Below are 16,286 nucleotides of genomic sequence, written 5' to 3' on the forward strand. Positions count from 1 at the left end.
GGGGCTCCTGGAAAGGCAAATGTGGAAGCCCAGTCTGCATTTTCACATTGGGCTCAGGGCTCCCACTGGTGACTGAAGCTACTGCTGGCAGTTGCACTGGTGGAACAAATTCAGGAATCATCTCCCCAGCGAGCAGCTTTAAATTAACCTGATTATTTCATCCCAGCTCTTTGACAAATGAGCCTGATTTATTTAGCTCATTTGAAACAAGTTCATTTTAATGAAGTTATTTATATAACTCTGTGATGCCATTAGCCAGATTACATGCTGTCCGAAGGGCATAATGCATGATCTCGTTTCCAACTTAAACCCCTTCTATTTCTTTCATCCTCTAACTTAAGTAGCAGGAGATCAGAACATATCTTCTTCTGTTTCTCTCTAGATGGCAAAAAGTCGTTTAACAGCTGCCAGGTATTATCAGCTCATTTAGTCACTTCTTTTCTAGCCTAGGAAATCAGATTAGAATGCAAAACATATTTCTGCTAAATCACAGAGAAATACAACCCTATTTGAGGTGCAGAAACATATCACTGTTGCTTTTGAAAATGGATAATGTTATCCTGACCAGTGCCCTTTAAACTGTCAAATTTGTTTTACTGCATTAATTGCTTCTGAAGATTATTCTCACCAGTTTTTGCATGTCTGTAATAGGAAAAAACAAACCTGTTGGAGCTCAGGTTTCAAGTTCTACCATGCCATGGATTTTCCAAGAGGCAAACTTCTCACACTCTTCACACTCATACTTCCCCACATGAGCTCATGGGCACATGGGCACAGAAATCCACTCCAGAGAGCACCTGTAACATTTGAACATTGCTAGGAACATGAGATAACCCAGGAAAAGGCAAATGGGCACTTTAAATCACCACTGGAACTGGGCCCTGCACTGGGTATAACTTTGCACTGAGACCATTGATTTTTTGTGAGTTCAGGTGGAATTGCCATCAGCAAGATAAATGTATCTGAAGAACTTGGCCATGCAGGACTGGACTGACATTATTGATGTTATTTATGAAGTGCTGAGGTTGGAAAATACTGCCTGAGGTCTAGATATGCTTAAGCATCAGGGACCTCTCCTTGGTCCTTCTGATGCAAATGCAAACATTTCTCAAGGTGTTGGAGGAGATGGAAAAGTGCTCTGGAGATTTCAGGAGGATAACCTTGTCTCCCTAAGTTTACCTCTGTCTCTTCTTGGATGTAAAGCATCCAAAGAAAATTTTAGGCACATAGATTCTAAGAGGACACATCCACCTGGGCACACCTCAGAACTGGTCCCTGATGGACTGTTTTCTCATTAAAAGGGAAAAAAGGTGCTCACTTCTTTTTGCATGAGACATTCTGGCACAATTCCTTCCCCAGGAGAGCTGGCAGGCTTCTGTCCAGACTCCTCCTCATTGTGGAGCATGGGTCCATGGGCATGTTCTCCTCAGCAGTGAAGCCACCCAGAGAGATGTCTCCCTGCAATCACTTCTGCTCACATCTTGCAGCTCTTGTCTCTGGCTTTTTAACAACTTTATGGGTTTGTGCTGGAAAGTGGGTCATTGGAAAGATCCAGGAAAAAGCAGAAAAACAGCAAAACATTACCTATTTTGGACATTTTCCTTAACCCAGATTATTTCAGTCATGCAGCATTTTGGCAGGGATGGTGAGGGGATCTGCTCCCTCACTTCTTACATAGAGCCTGACATGAACCGAGGGTAGGAAGCCTGATGATCAGATGGGAGGGATAAAACAGGTCTCCTACTTAGTTGCCTGGACTTTCAGATTACACTCTCACAGGAAAAACCCAAGGCAAGTAACAGAAATCCTTGTCTGACCCCAAGTGTCCTGGCTGTAGGAATATGGCTTTTCTTTTTCTTGGTGCTTCTGGCCATTAGCTCTAGCACTTTCAGCCACCCTCTGAGAATATGGATGTTCCATGGACCTCTTGAGCAAAACAAGAAGAGTCTGTGCACCTCTTAGACAGCACAGACATTTAAATTTAGATATTAAAGATATTAAATAAGCTAATCCCATCCTTCACTAATGTCTTCAAACTTTTTTTTTTCTTTTTTTTTAACATAAACGTGTTTGGGTTGGTTCTGGGGTTTTTTGTTTCCCACAAAGAAACCACTAAGTGAAACCTTTAATCACAGTGTACATTGCAAGGAAAACAATCAGCAATGCATCACAGTATCAATCATGTGATATACAAAGAAACATTAAAAACTAGGGCAGAAGCAACTCTCAGAGGTTGTTTTGGTTGTATCTCAGGTGTATCTATTGACAGAAACTTCAGACTGCTGTTAAAGGGAGACTGCAAGACCAGCATGGGTTTGAAAGGCCGGATTTGTAAACATAAGAAAACCTTAATTGTGGGAAATACTGCCACAAATAGATTTTCTTCCAGCGGAAAGATTTGGGTTTGGAGTTGTATTCTTCCTGCCAGCCCTGTGATAATCCAAGGAGGCAAAAGCAAAACTGGCCAATCTTCTTAGATAGTTCAAGTTGGGAGCAGAACAAGAGGAGAGAATTTCATTTCATAGTAAAACAAATAGAGGAACAAACTCGAATGAAAATATAAAGAAGACGCTGCTTGCTCACATCCTCTTGAAGTCAAAAAAGCTGATTCCCAGCTCCTGGGTAAATCACAGCACCATCTGCCAGCAGAGAGTAGAATTACATCATAAAGAGCACATTTTCCTTAAGAAACACTTTATCTCCTTCAAATACACAGGAGGTTTGTCATTGCTTTCATGATAACCCAGCATTTAGCAAAAGCTGCCAAAAAAAGCTGAACCTACATAAAAGCTAAATCAACGTGCAGCTCCAAAACAGGACAAGTTTTTCCACTGTGGAATACATCACTCTCCTCCCACAGCTTGAATTTATCAGAGTTCAAGATTATGACCACTCAGTTCCTGGGGTTTTATGGGTGACATAGGCCAAGGAAGCAGCTCTTGGCCCTCGGGTTGTCCCTCCCTCCCCTACAGAGCTGCAGCCCCCCTGCCCACCCACAGTCTCTGCACATGACCTGTGCACAATGCCATGCAGAAAGCACCTGCCCACTTTTACCTGTGCCTCCTACAGAAAAAAACTGCATTTGCCACCCTCTCCTCATGCCTCCCCCTGTGTAGCAGGATGCTTTGCCTGGAAAAACAAGTTGAACAATGTTCTATTTCCAAAGCTTTCCGTGGTAAATGAAAAAGGGAACATCATGCTTCTTTTGGTGCTGATTAGTGCTGAAACCAGTATGATACATCAACCTCAAAGTCAAATATATTGATAATGAGATATAGATGTGGTAGGCCTGGTAAAATACCTGGGTTAAAGAACAAACAAGTGTTGCTACTGATCACTTACGTAGTAGAGGTGCTGAGCTGACACAACTGGTCTGGAGACATAGGACTGAGAGTCCATCACTTTACACTACAAAAGCCCAGTTCCAAATTTTAACAAAACATACCCCTTCTTGGGGTGTAAGTGTAAGGGAGATTCCTCCCTTCACTGGGGATGCCCCTAAAGGTTATTCCTAGAGGCTGAGTGAAAGAAATCTGCCCACATTGGTATGGGTGAATAACATCAATCTCTACTTAATAATTGTTCTTGCTAGCTTGAATACAATTGCTTTAATGCAATTGATTCAATATTGCTTCATAGTGCACTATAATAGTTATAGCTCTTACTAAATAATTTTGATTAAGATCTTTTTGTCTAATCATAATAATACTAAATCATATATATTTATATAAATACATCTGGTTTGCCATCCTTAATCCTGTGGGACAAAGTTGTATAAAGGTTTGATTACACCTCAATAAACCTTTGCACATAAATTATTGCCAAAGTCTGGGGCTCAGAATGGATCCAGCTGCACTCAGGCTCCTCTCTAAGAAAGACTTCAGAAAGCAAGGGGTGTCCTCTCTGCCCCTCATGACTCAGTGGGAGGGCTCCTCTAGTGAACTCTGTCTGAAGCTCCCACTCTGCCCACAACACGCCGCCATCACCGGCTTTGATTTCGGTAGCGCGCAGTAAAGCACTTCCCAGCTGGGATCCATCTGCTCCTCCCATCTGCTCTGTCCTTTTCTCTCCCTTCTCCTCTGCCAGAGATCCTGTAAAGTCTCATTCCTTCTCCTCTTCTGCTGTCCATACGCCCATCTTACAGAAACCAGTTCCTCCTTCCTGTTTTCTTGTATATCCCCTCCAAAAACCAATCCTTATGGATACTGTGAATTGCACAGCTGCCTTCCTGCTAAAGTCAACAGCAGGAAGAATGGCTCATCCCAATGCCACTGGCAGCTCAGATCCATGTCGACCTTGTCCTCTGCTCACTGTCTCTAGAATTCTGATCCTTTTTCTTCCTCACATTTAGCCATATCAACTGAACCATTCCTAGTCTTGGACTGTTTCAGAGGGATTGCTACTGCCATGGCCTCAAGGTATGGAGAGGGCTGGACATGTCCAGATGGCAACCCAGGTTGTAGGTGTGCAGCCTGCAGGGACTGCCATCGAATTCAGGTGCCCCAGCAAAGGTTTCAGGAAAAAATAATGACATTGTCCTCATTCCCAGCCCTGCAGACTGGGTATTGAGGGTCCTGGATATATTGCCATTCTCTAATATTTTCCAGGATTCTGGCAGAGGGTTAATGACAGAGCAGACACTCAAAATGAATACACAGAGACTTTCAAGCTGGTCAGTCCATTACAGCTTCACACAGGTGCAAGTCAGGAAATGATGAGATTGTCACCAAAGACAAAAAGTCTCAGAATGAGTGAGTGCTCTTTATAGGATTCTTCCTAGGCCAGGCCACAAGGTAATCATTTTTCTTACAGAAGATTCACCCTGCAGTGAAGAACCCACACAAACTGGCACCAGAGCTCTGTTACACCTTCTCTGGCTTCTCTCTCTTTCATGGCAGCTTTTCAGAGCCTGAGCAATTCTCCATAGCCAGCCCCTACCAAACTGTGAGCATACAAATGAACAAGTGTTATATAAATACTAGATTGTTTATTTATAGATATAAATATTTGTTCCTGTCAATGAGTAATGAATATATTTGCTGTATCCATATGTAATGAGGTTCATATCTATACAGATAGAAATCTATGTAAATATGAAAAATCTCATCAACAAACGGGAATCAAGTCTTTTTCTAACTTCTATATTTTGCCTTTCTTCCCCTGAATCTTGCAGATAAAAACTTTATTTCTTCTATTATGAAAAAGGATCTGCACCAAGCTTTCTGTCCCCACCCATGTAATCAGATTTGGGATTATTAAATTCACACTTTGCCTTCAGGATTTATGTGAGTCATCAGCATGTTGAACCTTCTCACATCTTTGCCTTATCAAGCAACATCTCAGTCTCACTTTTGCCCTAGTGCTTGATGAGGAATGAGTTTGCTGTACCTACAGAGCAATGCTAATTGGCCTATAATTGGAGCAGAGGGAGAGACTCTCTGGGATGCAACTGGTGGGTCTGGAGCACATGGCAGTAGGGACACCTGGTGGCTACCAGGAACACAGGGCCTCTGGAAGAAAACTCAGTGTAAATTAGTGAAAAGCTAACTTAATCTAAAGAAGACATTGTTAGGTCCATAGCAAACTTTGTGTTTGAGTCTTTCGTCGAGTTAAATAGGTATAGATGCATGCAATTTTTCCATTAACATGAAATAACTCAGGATTTGTGAATCTCATTTGTAAGAGTTTCTTACAAGAGTAAGATTTCATCCTGCTCCTGAAACACCAGAGAATCCCAGGCAGCATTTTATCTACATATACTTTGAATCTGATATAAAGTGAATGCTCCTGTTAGTGAATGAGTGTGGTTATAGCACATATCTTTGAGGAAAATTAGATTATTTCTATTGCATAAACAGGGAATAACATAGATTACTAAAATTAGATTCTTTCTATTGCATAAACAGGGGCCCAAACAGAGGTCATCATCCCAAACTCTGCACAAAGTCTTACAGATCTGTGACTAAAATGGTGGCATAAATTCCCAGTGGCCCAGTCCTCAATGTGCTGCCACTTCACAGCTTATCATCTTTATATATTGCTATGATACATCCCAGAACAACACCACTGTGTAAAAAGGAGGTACAGATTTTGCAGTTAAAATGTTTTCTACATGGCACATCCTGATAAGTAAGATAAAAATATAGTAAAGAGAAAGGCTTTATATCTAGCGTGGGAAAGGCTCATAACTGGAGGGACGACATATGGGGAAATTAATTTATAGAAGGACTCCTCTTCATGTTTGCTGCTTACTGCACAAGGTCTTTTTAGAAATTTCCACATGGTGAAGGCTTATATGAAATTTCAGTATAGTTTTCTGCAGTCTGAACACAGCCCCTGATGAAGCATTTTGGTACAGCTCAAGGAAATGGTATCCTGTTATTTTCAAAGCAAGCCTGTAGCTGCCTTGAAACCAAACCAAACCAACAAACAAATAAAACCCAAAAAACAAACTGACAAAAAAACCCCACACCACCACCACAATAAGACAGGTACTTCAAGAAAGATAAATGTTCACGCTTTATTTGACGCAAAAACTGGGGGGAAAAACCCCAAAAGCTGCAAGAGGTCATGGCTGGTGAGTCCAACAGCTGCATGCAACCCTAGAATAGCCAACTGTGTCTCTGCTTTGGCCAATTAGTGCCTAAGGGTACCAGGCACTTAAATTTTTCCTGGAAATCAACTACTGGGTATGGTACTCAAGATTCCTGAGTTTTGATGTCCAGAAATACCAAGTACACATAGACCAGAGTTAATGTAAGTGTGCTTTGACAAAACAGGTGCTATAGATCCTGCTTTCAGCTCATTACCTTTTTGTCTCAGCTACACATTTCATCTCCATCATTTACAACCATTTTTATTTGCAATGTCTCCTCCTCTAAGATGTCCTGTCTTCCCATGAGGATGCTTTTTAAAGCTCCCAAAGTTTAGGGAGGACACAGCTGGAGGTCACATATAAGGGAAGTAGGCAAAAAGGGGCTTTGTGGTAGAAGTGCAATGAGTTTTTTAGACAAAAATTGCAGGCAGCGGATGCCATGTGCCCTCTTGCCCTTATGAGCCCAGTTTGTCTGTGAGGGACTCAGCTCGTTTGCCAAGGATCATGGCACCCACAGGCACCCATTCCACAGGGCAGAAAGCACCAAAAGCTGGGCACCACTGCATGCTTGTTTATCCTTGGCTTTATGGATAATTTTTTATTAATATGCCTTGGTTTTGTGAGGTTGTTGGGCAGGAGGGAAACAAAAAAGTGACCAAGGAGTCACAGAATTATAAGGATTCTAAGGGACCTCTGGAGACCATCCAGTCCAACACCCCTACCAAGGCAGGGTCACCCAGAGCAGCTTACACAGCAATGCATCCAGGTAGGTTTGGAATGTCTCCACAGAAGATTCCTCTACTTCCCTGAGCAGCCTCTTCCAGTGCTCTGCTACACTCCATGTAAACAAGTTGTTCCTCATGTTGAGGTGAAACTTTTTGTGTTTTAGTTTATGACCACTGTTCTGGTCACCACTAAAAAATGTCTGGCACCATCCTCTTGGCATCCACCTTTAAGGTATTTATCTGCATTGAGATTCCCTTCCAGTCCTCTCCAGATTAAAAAGACCCACATTGCACAGTCTCTCCTCATGAGAGATGCTCCAGAGCCCTCATCATAAGCGTGGCCATTGATTAGACATTGACTTCCACTGATTAAACACTGGAATGGGCTGGAGGTGTTTAAGGGAGGTATGGATGCGGCACTGCGGGCTATAGTCTGGTTGACAGGGGGTGTTATTCGGTTGCAGGATGGGCTCGATGGTCTCAGAGGTCTGTCCCAGCCTCATCGACTCCGCGTGGGCGTTCATGGGCTCCGTCCGCCGGGCCCCTCAGCGAGGCGGGGGAGGCTCCGTGCGCTTTGTGGCGCTCGGGGGCCGCTCCGTGCGCTTTGTGGCGCTCGGGGGCCGCTCCGTGCGCTTTGTGGCGCTCGGGGGCCGCTCCGTGCGCTTTGTGGCGCTCCGGGGCCCGCTCCGTGCGCTTTGTGGCGCTCGGGCCCCGCTCCGTGCGCTTTGTGGCGCTCCGGGCCCCGCTCCGTGCGCTTTGTGGCGCTCCGGGCCCCGCTCCGTGCGCTTTGTGGCGCTCCGGGCCCCGCTCCGTGCGCTTTGTGGCGCTCGGGGCCCGCTCCGTGCGCTTTGTGGCGCCGCCGGCGTTCCCGGCCCCGCTCCGTGCGCTTTGTGGCGCTCGGGGCCCGCTCCGTGCGCTTTGTGGCGCTCGGGAGCCCGCTCCGTGCGCTTTGTGGCGCTCCGGACCCCCGCTCCGTGCGCTTTGTGGCGCTCGGGGGCCGCTCCGTGCGCTTTGTGGCGCCGCCGGCGTTCCCGGCCCCGCTCCGTGCGCTTTGTGGCGCCGGGCGGGCGGGCGGAAGCGCCGCGCGGGCGGACGCGCGGGCCCTTCCGGCGGGCTCGCAGCGCCTCGCCCCGCCGCCGCCTCCGCCTCCCCCGCTCGCCGCCCGCCGCCGCCCGGCGCCTCCATCCTGGTACTTGGGAGTCTCCATCCTGGTTTCTCAAGTGCCCGGACCCAAAACAGGAAGTAAGTGCGCGGGGCCCTGCGGGATCGCAGGGCCGGGAGCTCCGGGCAGCGGCGGCGGCCGCGGGCGGAGGGGAGGGGACGGGGCGGGGAGCGGCCGCGTGCGGCCCCGCGGCTCGGCGCGCCGGGGCCGGGCCGCCGGCCGGGCGGGCAGCGGAGCCGGCGGCGGGGCCGGCCCGCGCCGCCGCCCGCCGCGGGCTCGGGAAAATGGCGGCGGCTCCCGGGGCCAAATGGCGGCGCTGGCGGCCGCGGGCAGCGGCGCTGAGGCGGGCCCGGAGCCGCCGCCCCGGGGGCAGTGCCGGGCAGGGGCAGGGCCGCTGCCGGATCTCTCCTGGGAAGGAGCTGCTCTCCTGGGCCGCGGCTCCCCGCCTGCCCGGGGAGCGGAATTGAGAGGCGGACACACGGACCGGCCCTGCAAATCACCAAACCCGGCTCCCCTGGGAGGACAGGGCGAGGGGAGGCCGGCCAGCGCGTTTTTGTTTATTTCGCTATATTATGTTTTTAATTGTTGCTAGTTTTTTCTGGTTTTAACTCCCTCCCACATACCTGGATGTCTCTAAAAAGAGGCCCACCTGCAAGATTGCATTTGAATGTCTCCGTTTCCCCTCGCTGGGTCTGCGCTTGGGGTATCCTAAGCTTGTGGGTTTTATCTGTTTTCTTTCTTTTTTTTTTTTTTTTTTTTCCCCAGCGAGGGTCGAGAGTTGTAATTTGAGGTTACTTAGGGCAAGTGGAGCCTGAAGTGTTCGACTCTGCCAAGATCAGGGGTTTCATCTTAGGGCGGTACCAGCATCTTCACTAGAGCAATGCTCTGTTTTGCCAAAATAAAGGATTCCCGTTGGAAAATACTATATTCCCCCCCCCCCCCGTTTTTTTAGTTTTGTTTGTTTTTTGTTTGTTTGTGGTTTTTTTGCAGTCTCTTTATTCTTTATTGTGTCCTTGGTCTTGGGCATGGTGAAGTGTATTACACTTGTATCACCTACATCTTCAGCTGACGGGTAGTATTTGTATGTGTTCATTCACAAAGAGTTACACTGTTCAGCCCCACCTGGCCATTGTTAGTTGAAGTAATCCAGAAAATGCTTTTTGGTTGCTAGCGCTGCTCTGGCTACAGATGTAAGTTGGCCTCTTGACATTTAGTTAGAATTCCTTTGCAAAACCAGGAGATGCAGGTTCTGCATTGAGATGGACACATCTCATTCTGGTTTTCATTTGCATCATTTCATATTATTATAATAATCAACTTCATGATGTTTTATGACTTACAATTAATGTTCAATCATTTCAGTAACTCCTTAAGGAGAATGCCTAGAACTATTGATTTTTGTCTAAACCACACAAAATTATAAAAAGTGGCTATATAAGAGACAAAGATCTCTCTACTATGTTTTGCATATTCTTCTTTTTTGAACATCATTTCTGTGCTTATCAGAAATCAGAAAGCAAGAAAGACTTATCTTTGCTTATCAGTCTTACAGTTAGGATAATTTTTCTTATTTTTCTTGCATTCTGAAATTCTACCCTTTGTTTTTAAAGGTAAAGAAGTTACTGAAATGCTTAGCATGGAACTGGATTTACATGAAGGGAAAAGAATTTTAGTACATACACTTAGGAAGATTTCTATCCATAGCCATAACCTTGTGCCCAAGGGCCAATACTGAAAAATAAAACTTGAAACTTTCTATGTTTATTTCATTTGAAAGAGCTAGGACATAGGTTTTATTTTGTTTTGTGTTATTTTTTTTCCCCTGTGTCACATTTAAAGCATGCTCAATGCTTTTTATTAAACTTTCAGTGGACAAGCTAAAACTCATGGAGTTCTGCCAAATTTGGATCAATGCAAATGAGAACACTTCGTCCCATTGTGTCTCCCATATATTCTGCTTCACTGGTGGCCCACTTCTCTAAATACCACTGATGAGTAGGATGCAACTGTATCTATCTACAGGACTGTAATCTCTTGCTGATACAGATTAACAAATCCTTGTATGCCCCAGACTCTGGTCCCTGGATCTTTGTGATTTGTTTCTGCCCAGTTTAGTTCCTTTTTGTATCCATTTTTGGCAGCTGTTACAGAAAATTTCTGTCTTGTGGAATTTTAAATCTGAGCAGAGCTAGATTGTTCTGAAGTAAAGTTGGGGAAATTTTGTTGAATATTAGCAAAACAACAGTGGCACTAGTTGAATAATAAGAGCTCCTGATAATGTAGTGGAAGTACTTACTTGGTGTGAAATACACTAAACACTCAGGCATCCTAAAATACGAGGTCCTGTAATTTCCTTAGTGTTACTCTTGAACAAATGCCTCAAAATCCCAATGTGTTCCATTGGATTGTTCCAGTTAAATGCCTCTGTAACTGGAAACCTCCCTTAGTAATCTTCAATTTTTGCTTTTTACAAGATTTAGTTAAACATATTTATTGCCCAATGCAGAGAATGCTGCCTTTAATTCAACTCGCTATATAAATTTTAAAATTTACAACAGTCCACTGAAGACATAAGATTCAGTTAATAACTAGGGGCAATGACAGAATTCTATCTGCAGGAGTAAACATATTATTTCTTAGATGTACTTAATTTTTACAGCCCACAGAATAATTGAGCCCATCTGCCTGATGAGGGTTATTTAGAATTAAAGGAATTTTGTATTAGGATATTACTCTTTTTTTTAGTGTAAAATAAGCATTGTGAGTTTTTTTTTTCTGCCATAATTCTGCTGCATGCTTCCCAGATAAATAATGTGGCTATTATGTGGCTTTAGTGGAAAACTCATTTCACTGTATTAAATTAATCTTGTAGACAAAGTATTTTCCCACCTCTTTGGCTGCATGTTGAAACCTGTTTGAAATTGTAATACTGCTCTAAAAAGTGTTGAGTTTGGTAAATACACACAGAAATCCAACAAGGCAAAAAATGCTTATTGAATTGATACTGATTTCTAAGCTGGTATTGTGAAAAATGTTTTTGTGATTCGTGTCTACTGGTAATGGAATCAGCAAATGCCTGCATCTGCTGTGTCAAAAGTGGACACATTCCCTGGGATAACTACAAAGAACAGTTTTGAAAATTTCTGACAGAATAGCCAAATAAAATATCGAAAAAGAAAATAGAAGAAGTATAGTAGAGTCAAGAGATGAGGTGGCAAAAATGACTGATGCTTAGAATAAAATAGAGAAAGCTGTGGTAAGGCTAAGGGATATTGCAACAAAGCGACTAAAGGCTTATGTATAACAAAAAGCTTGATGCACTTGTACCAGACTAAAATTATTTAGCAGGCACTGGTGAAGGGCCTCCCTCCAGACGACCATGAACAGGACAGGAAGCAAACAACCACCTGGAAAGGTTATGAAGTTGCTGAACCCAGCTTATTGATATTTGCTGATTTGGACTAACACAAGCTCAGTGGAAAATGCTTTGTAGGCTTAAAAACAGTACATATACTTTGCTGAACTTGTAAGTGGTCTGTGCTGTTAGTGGAGCAGTGACTCCCCAGCCACCCAGTGCTGTTTGCTCGCTTTAAAATAAAAGCTACAGAAATAAAATTTGATTTGGCTATCAAAATTTAATATCACAATTTCATTATGGATTATGGCACCCACACTTTCGGTGCCTGTCTCTCCAACACTGTTCTCTTCCCCAAAAGCTAACACCTTCCTTCAGAACATGACATATTAGTGATGGATTGGCACCTCTCTAAAGAATATCTGAATCAAGGATTAAAGAAAAACCTTGGGTTGTTAATTTAAAATTCCAGTAAGCCTTTTGTTTAAAATAAAACTTGTTTGCATTTTCAAAAACACACCTAGTGAACTTGTGAAAAGAAGATGATATTTTGGAGGTGATGAGACTACTCAGGTTCTGATTCTCACTAATTAATAAACCATGGCTGTCATTTACTTTGCATTTAGCTTTTGCAAGAGCAGATGTGTGGATGTGCAGGTGTGTGTAATGAGCAGAATTCATTCACATGGCACATCCTGAAGCCTCTGCTGTGGTCTGACATTGTTTAGCACAGCTCTGGCTTCTGGGCTATGATGGATCCAGGGCATCCTGCAGGCAGAGTGTCCCTGCAGCCAGGCTCAGGAGAAGGTATTGAAGGGTGTTGGCTCAGGCAGCAGCACTGGGCTTTGGCCACTGAGCTCCCTGTGCATGTGTCATACCTGATACATGTTCAGAGTACCTGGTAGCTACATCATTATTAAGGTGTGAAACAATGAGGTTTGTAACATCTGAGGATTGTTTCCTATTCAGTCAAAAGAACCACCTTGGTTATTCCTGATTTTAATCACTCATTCATGTATTAGTGGGTTGGTGCCCCTGTCCTGGGATAAATGTAGCTTGAAAGAACCTGATTGGTTGGTTTTTCTTTCAGGTTTTTTGTATTCGTATGGTCTCATGAATAAAAAGTAGTGTCCAAAATGTGCATTTGACTTTGACTTCATTCCTCATGTTCTTTCTTTCAGTGTTCAGTTGTGGTCCAAGGCTTTATGCCCTAAAGTTGATGGGAATCAAGGAGGTGGATCTTTTTAAGTTTTTATCAAGGGTTGGTCAAGGTTATTACCTTTACTCAGAAAACTTAGGATACACTAAATGATGAGTATCTTACACAGAGCATCATTCATTTTTTTGGGAGAGCCTGCACTTACAGGTGGCATAAACCATTTTTGGGAAATCAGCAAGGAGGTATAAACCCACCTTTTATCCAGGATTTACATTGAGGAATGTTTCTTGGGAAGTCACAGATCCTTGAACAAAGTGCAGTTCCTGGTGCTGGGTGCTCTGCAATTCGGGGGAGCTCAAGCTGAGGGCTGTAGATGTGACTTGATCAGAGGAGTCAGTGGTGTTCTCAGATGTGCTGCCTCAGCCACTGTCTGGTAAATCCTGTTACAGCTTTGGATGGAAGTGCCAAGGTAGCAGCTGCTGATCCTGGGTGTAGCTTCCTCCCTATCTCTGGGAATGGCATATTTGGATGGATGGATCCCTTTTATGCTGTGTCCTATTCTCTCCTAACTTGCAAACCAGCAAGGCAGGGAATGTAAAGGGATTAATTGCTGTTTTTATTAGGTAGCCAATCCAGATTGGCTACCTAATAAAAAACACAGAGCAATTAATATACAGATTGATTTTCATCAAGTCCTGAGTAACTGTTGAAACAGTGACACAGCTTTGCTGTGCCTGCACTCAATTTTTATCAGTCTTCAAATAAAAAAGAAGGAATAGTCTGCTCTGTCTTCTGCTGTGGATGGTGCTTTAGTTTTCACTGCTTTTAGAACAGCTGAAGTAAATGACTGTTGTAATGTGTCTTATAAATCTCATATCTTTCAGGCCTCTAAAATGGTGAAAAATGGATGCTTTCAACTGATTGTAGAAAAATAAATGTTGTGACAACTAGTTGACGTAAATTAAGGAAGAATCCTCCACCTCCTTTCCAGTAACTTTAAGGATTTTTACTGCAGCAATCCCTGTAGTAAAACTTACTTAGAAAGTACATATGAACATTAAAAAGAGAATCTGTTTATTTTGGCCAAGTTTATTCACTCCCCAAAAGCTAAATTAATAACTTAAAAGTGTGTTGAAAAAGTTACAGTCCGCTAATTTAGCTGTAATGCTTTGGATGTCTTCCTTCATGTTTTAGCATTACGGATGCCTCATTGGGTTGTTAAAATCAGTATTACAACCGTGCTGCAAACAGCAGCTTCTAGTGAAGGATAGAGTACAGGCTGTAAAACTCAGCAGCAGATGAATCCCAAGGAAGTCACTCCCTCCTACACTTGCATGTGGCAAGGAACTGTTGGTGATAGATGTGAAAGTTAGTTTGAGAACCCTGTGATTTAAAATGTCAGTGGTATCTGAAATTTTTTACATGTTCAGAAGGATAATATCACTTCATTTGAGGAATCAGTCACTGTGTGTGCTTAAAGATGTGCCAAATCTTCAACAAGCTCGAGAGGTGAGAAGTAGTTTTTTAGAAGGACTGGCAGTAGTTTTATCTTTCTAGGATAACACTTCTCTTGGGGATCTTCAATACTGAAGAGCATGTTTTCTGATTAAAAATTAAATAATCTCCTGCTGATGCAATAATGTTAACATTATACAGGGAGTTTGAAATCCAGGTTGCAAATTCCACTTACATGTGTGTATATAGGTATCCTGGCTTACTACATGGAAAATATGTAATGTAATTGTGATTTCTGTTTTCTAAAGCTGTAGCCAGATATTTTTAACAACATTTTGGCTTCAAAATAAAAGTAATTTTTTGTGGTTGTTGACATATGAGTAAACACAGAAAAAGGACTGAGCAGTTAAAGGAGAAATAGATTCTGTTTTCTTTTTACAAATCTCTGCCAAAGTCGAGAAAAGCAGGCTTAAAACTGATGAAATCTTTTTAAAGCTTCTGGATATTTTAGATGTGATTTCATTTAGCTTCTGCAGCAGCAAAGGTTACATCTCTTTGTATTTGGATAAAACATTTTTGTGGGGTTTTGCTTTGTTTTATTTCTGAATTACTGCTGGTGGTTTACATAGAATTTTTTAGACACTTTGTGTTTCATTGCAGTACTTTTATAATGAAATTGGATTATCAGAGGCACTTTATATTGCCCTAATTCTGTGGCTTCAATGTAATGGCTTATCCTGGATTACTTATTCTCTCAGTTGCTTTTTGTACAGGTGATTGCTTGCTGTAATTTTCTGTTGCTCTTGCTGTTCAAATGCTGAAGAAAAAGTGCAAGTTTCACTTTTAGTTATATGCATGGAAGGAAAATAAAAATTTGCAAGTTGGCAGTCTATAAATAGGGCAGCTGTGACTAATAGGACACTAGAAAAATATTTGTCAGTCCTGACTAGCTTTCAGTTCTATAATAGCAGAATTATTAAATTAACAGTGGAACAAATACTGGACAAAAATATCAAATGTGAAGAATTTAGAAATGATGAAAAAGTAATAGCCTAGGTTTGTGTTTGAAAAAAAAAAACAATAGATTGCAAATTCTCCTAATAAGGAGTTTAGGTACTGTTTTTAACTGGAGAAGCTACTTTAAAGCTATCTGGTTTTACCCTGTGTGCAGGAAAGTAAAGGTCGGTGAATGTCTGAAATTGTGGATTTGTCATTTGTAAGAGCAGGCTCATTCCCTGTGGGAGTTAGTTCTGGTTGTGTGGGGTGTGGAAGCAGCATTATGGTCCAAGTGGAGTCCAGCTGCAGAAACATAATCTGTGTGTTGCTCTTTCAGGTTTGAGTATGAGCACAGTTGAAGAAGAGTCTGACACAGTGACAGTAGAAACCGTGAACTCTGTGACTTTGACTCAGGATACTGAAGGGAACCTAATTCTTCATTGCCCTCAAAATGGTATCGAATTGTATTACATAATATTTTTCTTTTCTCTTTGTTTTGATTGATCTGACCGCCATACATCCCTGCTCACAAATCTTATGAGCTACTCAGGAGCAGCTCACTGTACAAGAATTGTACTGCTTTGGTTTAAAGAATAATAAAGCATTGAATTAGGTGTAAATCCCAAAGTTGTTTGTGTGTGCCCAACAAAGATACAGCTGCTTTGGTTTATTTCAGTTGGAATGGATTCTTAGAACCAAGCATGTATTCAAATTTCTGTAGACTGATCTGTGTTTGACAGACTGCAGATGGAATTGTCAAAGAAAATACATGTTGAAGAAAGCATGGGGACTGCTGCTGTTGCCCATAACTTAGACCAGGTTCCTGGGCAGCAACAAAG

At 42.9% G+C, this 16,286-nt stretch overlaps 1 protein-coding gene across 4 annotated transcripts in view; it reads left to right on the top strand.

Moving 5' to 3' along the window:
- The first annotated feature begins 8,402 nt into the window (after positions 1-8,402).
- Positions 8,403-16,286, top strand: part of DMTF1 (cyclin D binding myb like transcription factor 1) — a 29,552-nt gene continuing 21,668 nt past the window's right edge. The window contains exons 1-2 of one of the 4 annotated variants that reach the window (XM_021531025.4): positions 8,403-8,562; positions 15,785-15,901. In XM_021531025.4, the coding sequence (XP_021386700.3) occupies positions 15,793-15,901 (109 nt within the window). In that variant the 5' untranslated portion in view covers positions 8,403-8,562; positions 15,785-15,792. The other 3 variants (XM_077783669.2, XM_085569573.1, XM_021531026.4) reach the window with 3 other exon arrangements.

This window comes from Lonchura striata, chromosome 1A, assembly GCF_050655825.1.
Source record: "Lonchura striata isolate lonStrDom1 chromosome 1A, ASM5065582v1, whole genome shotgun sequence".
Taxonomy (NCBI): domain Eukaryota; kingdom Metazoa; phylum Chordata; class Aves; order Passeriformes; family Estrildidae; genus Lonchura; species Lonchura striata.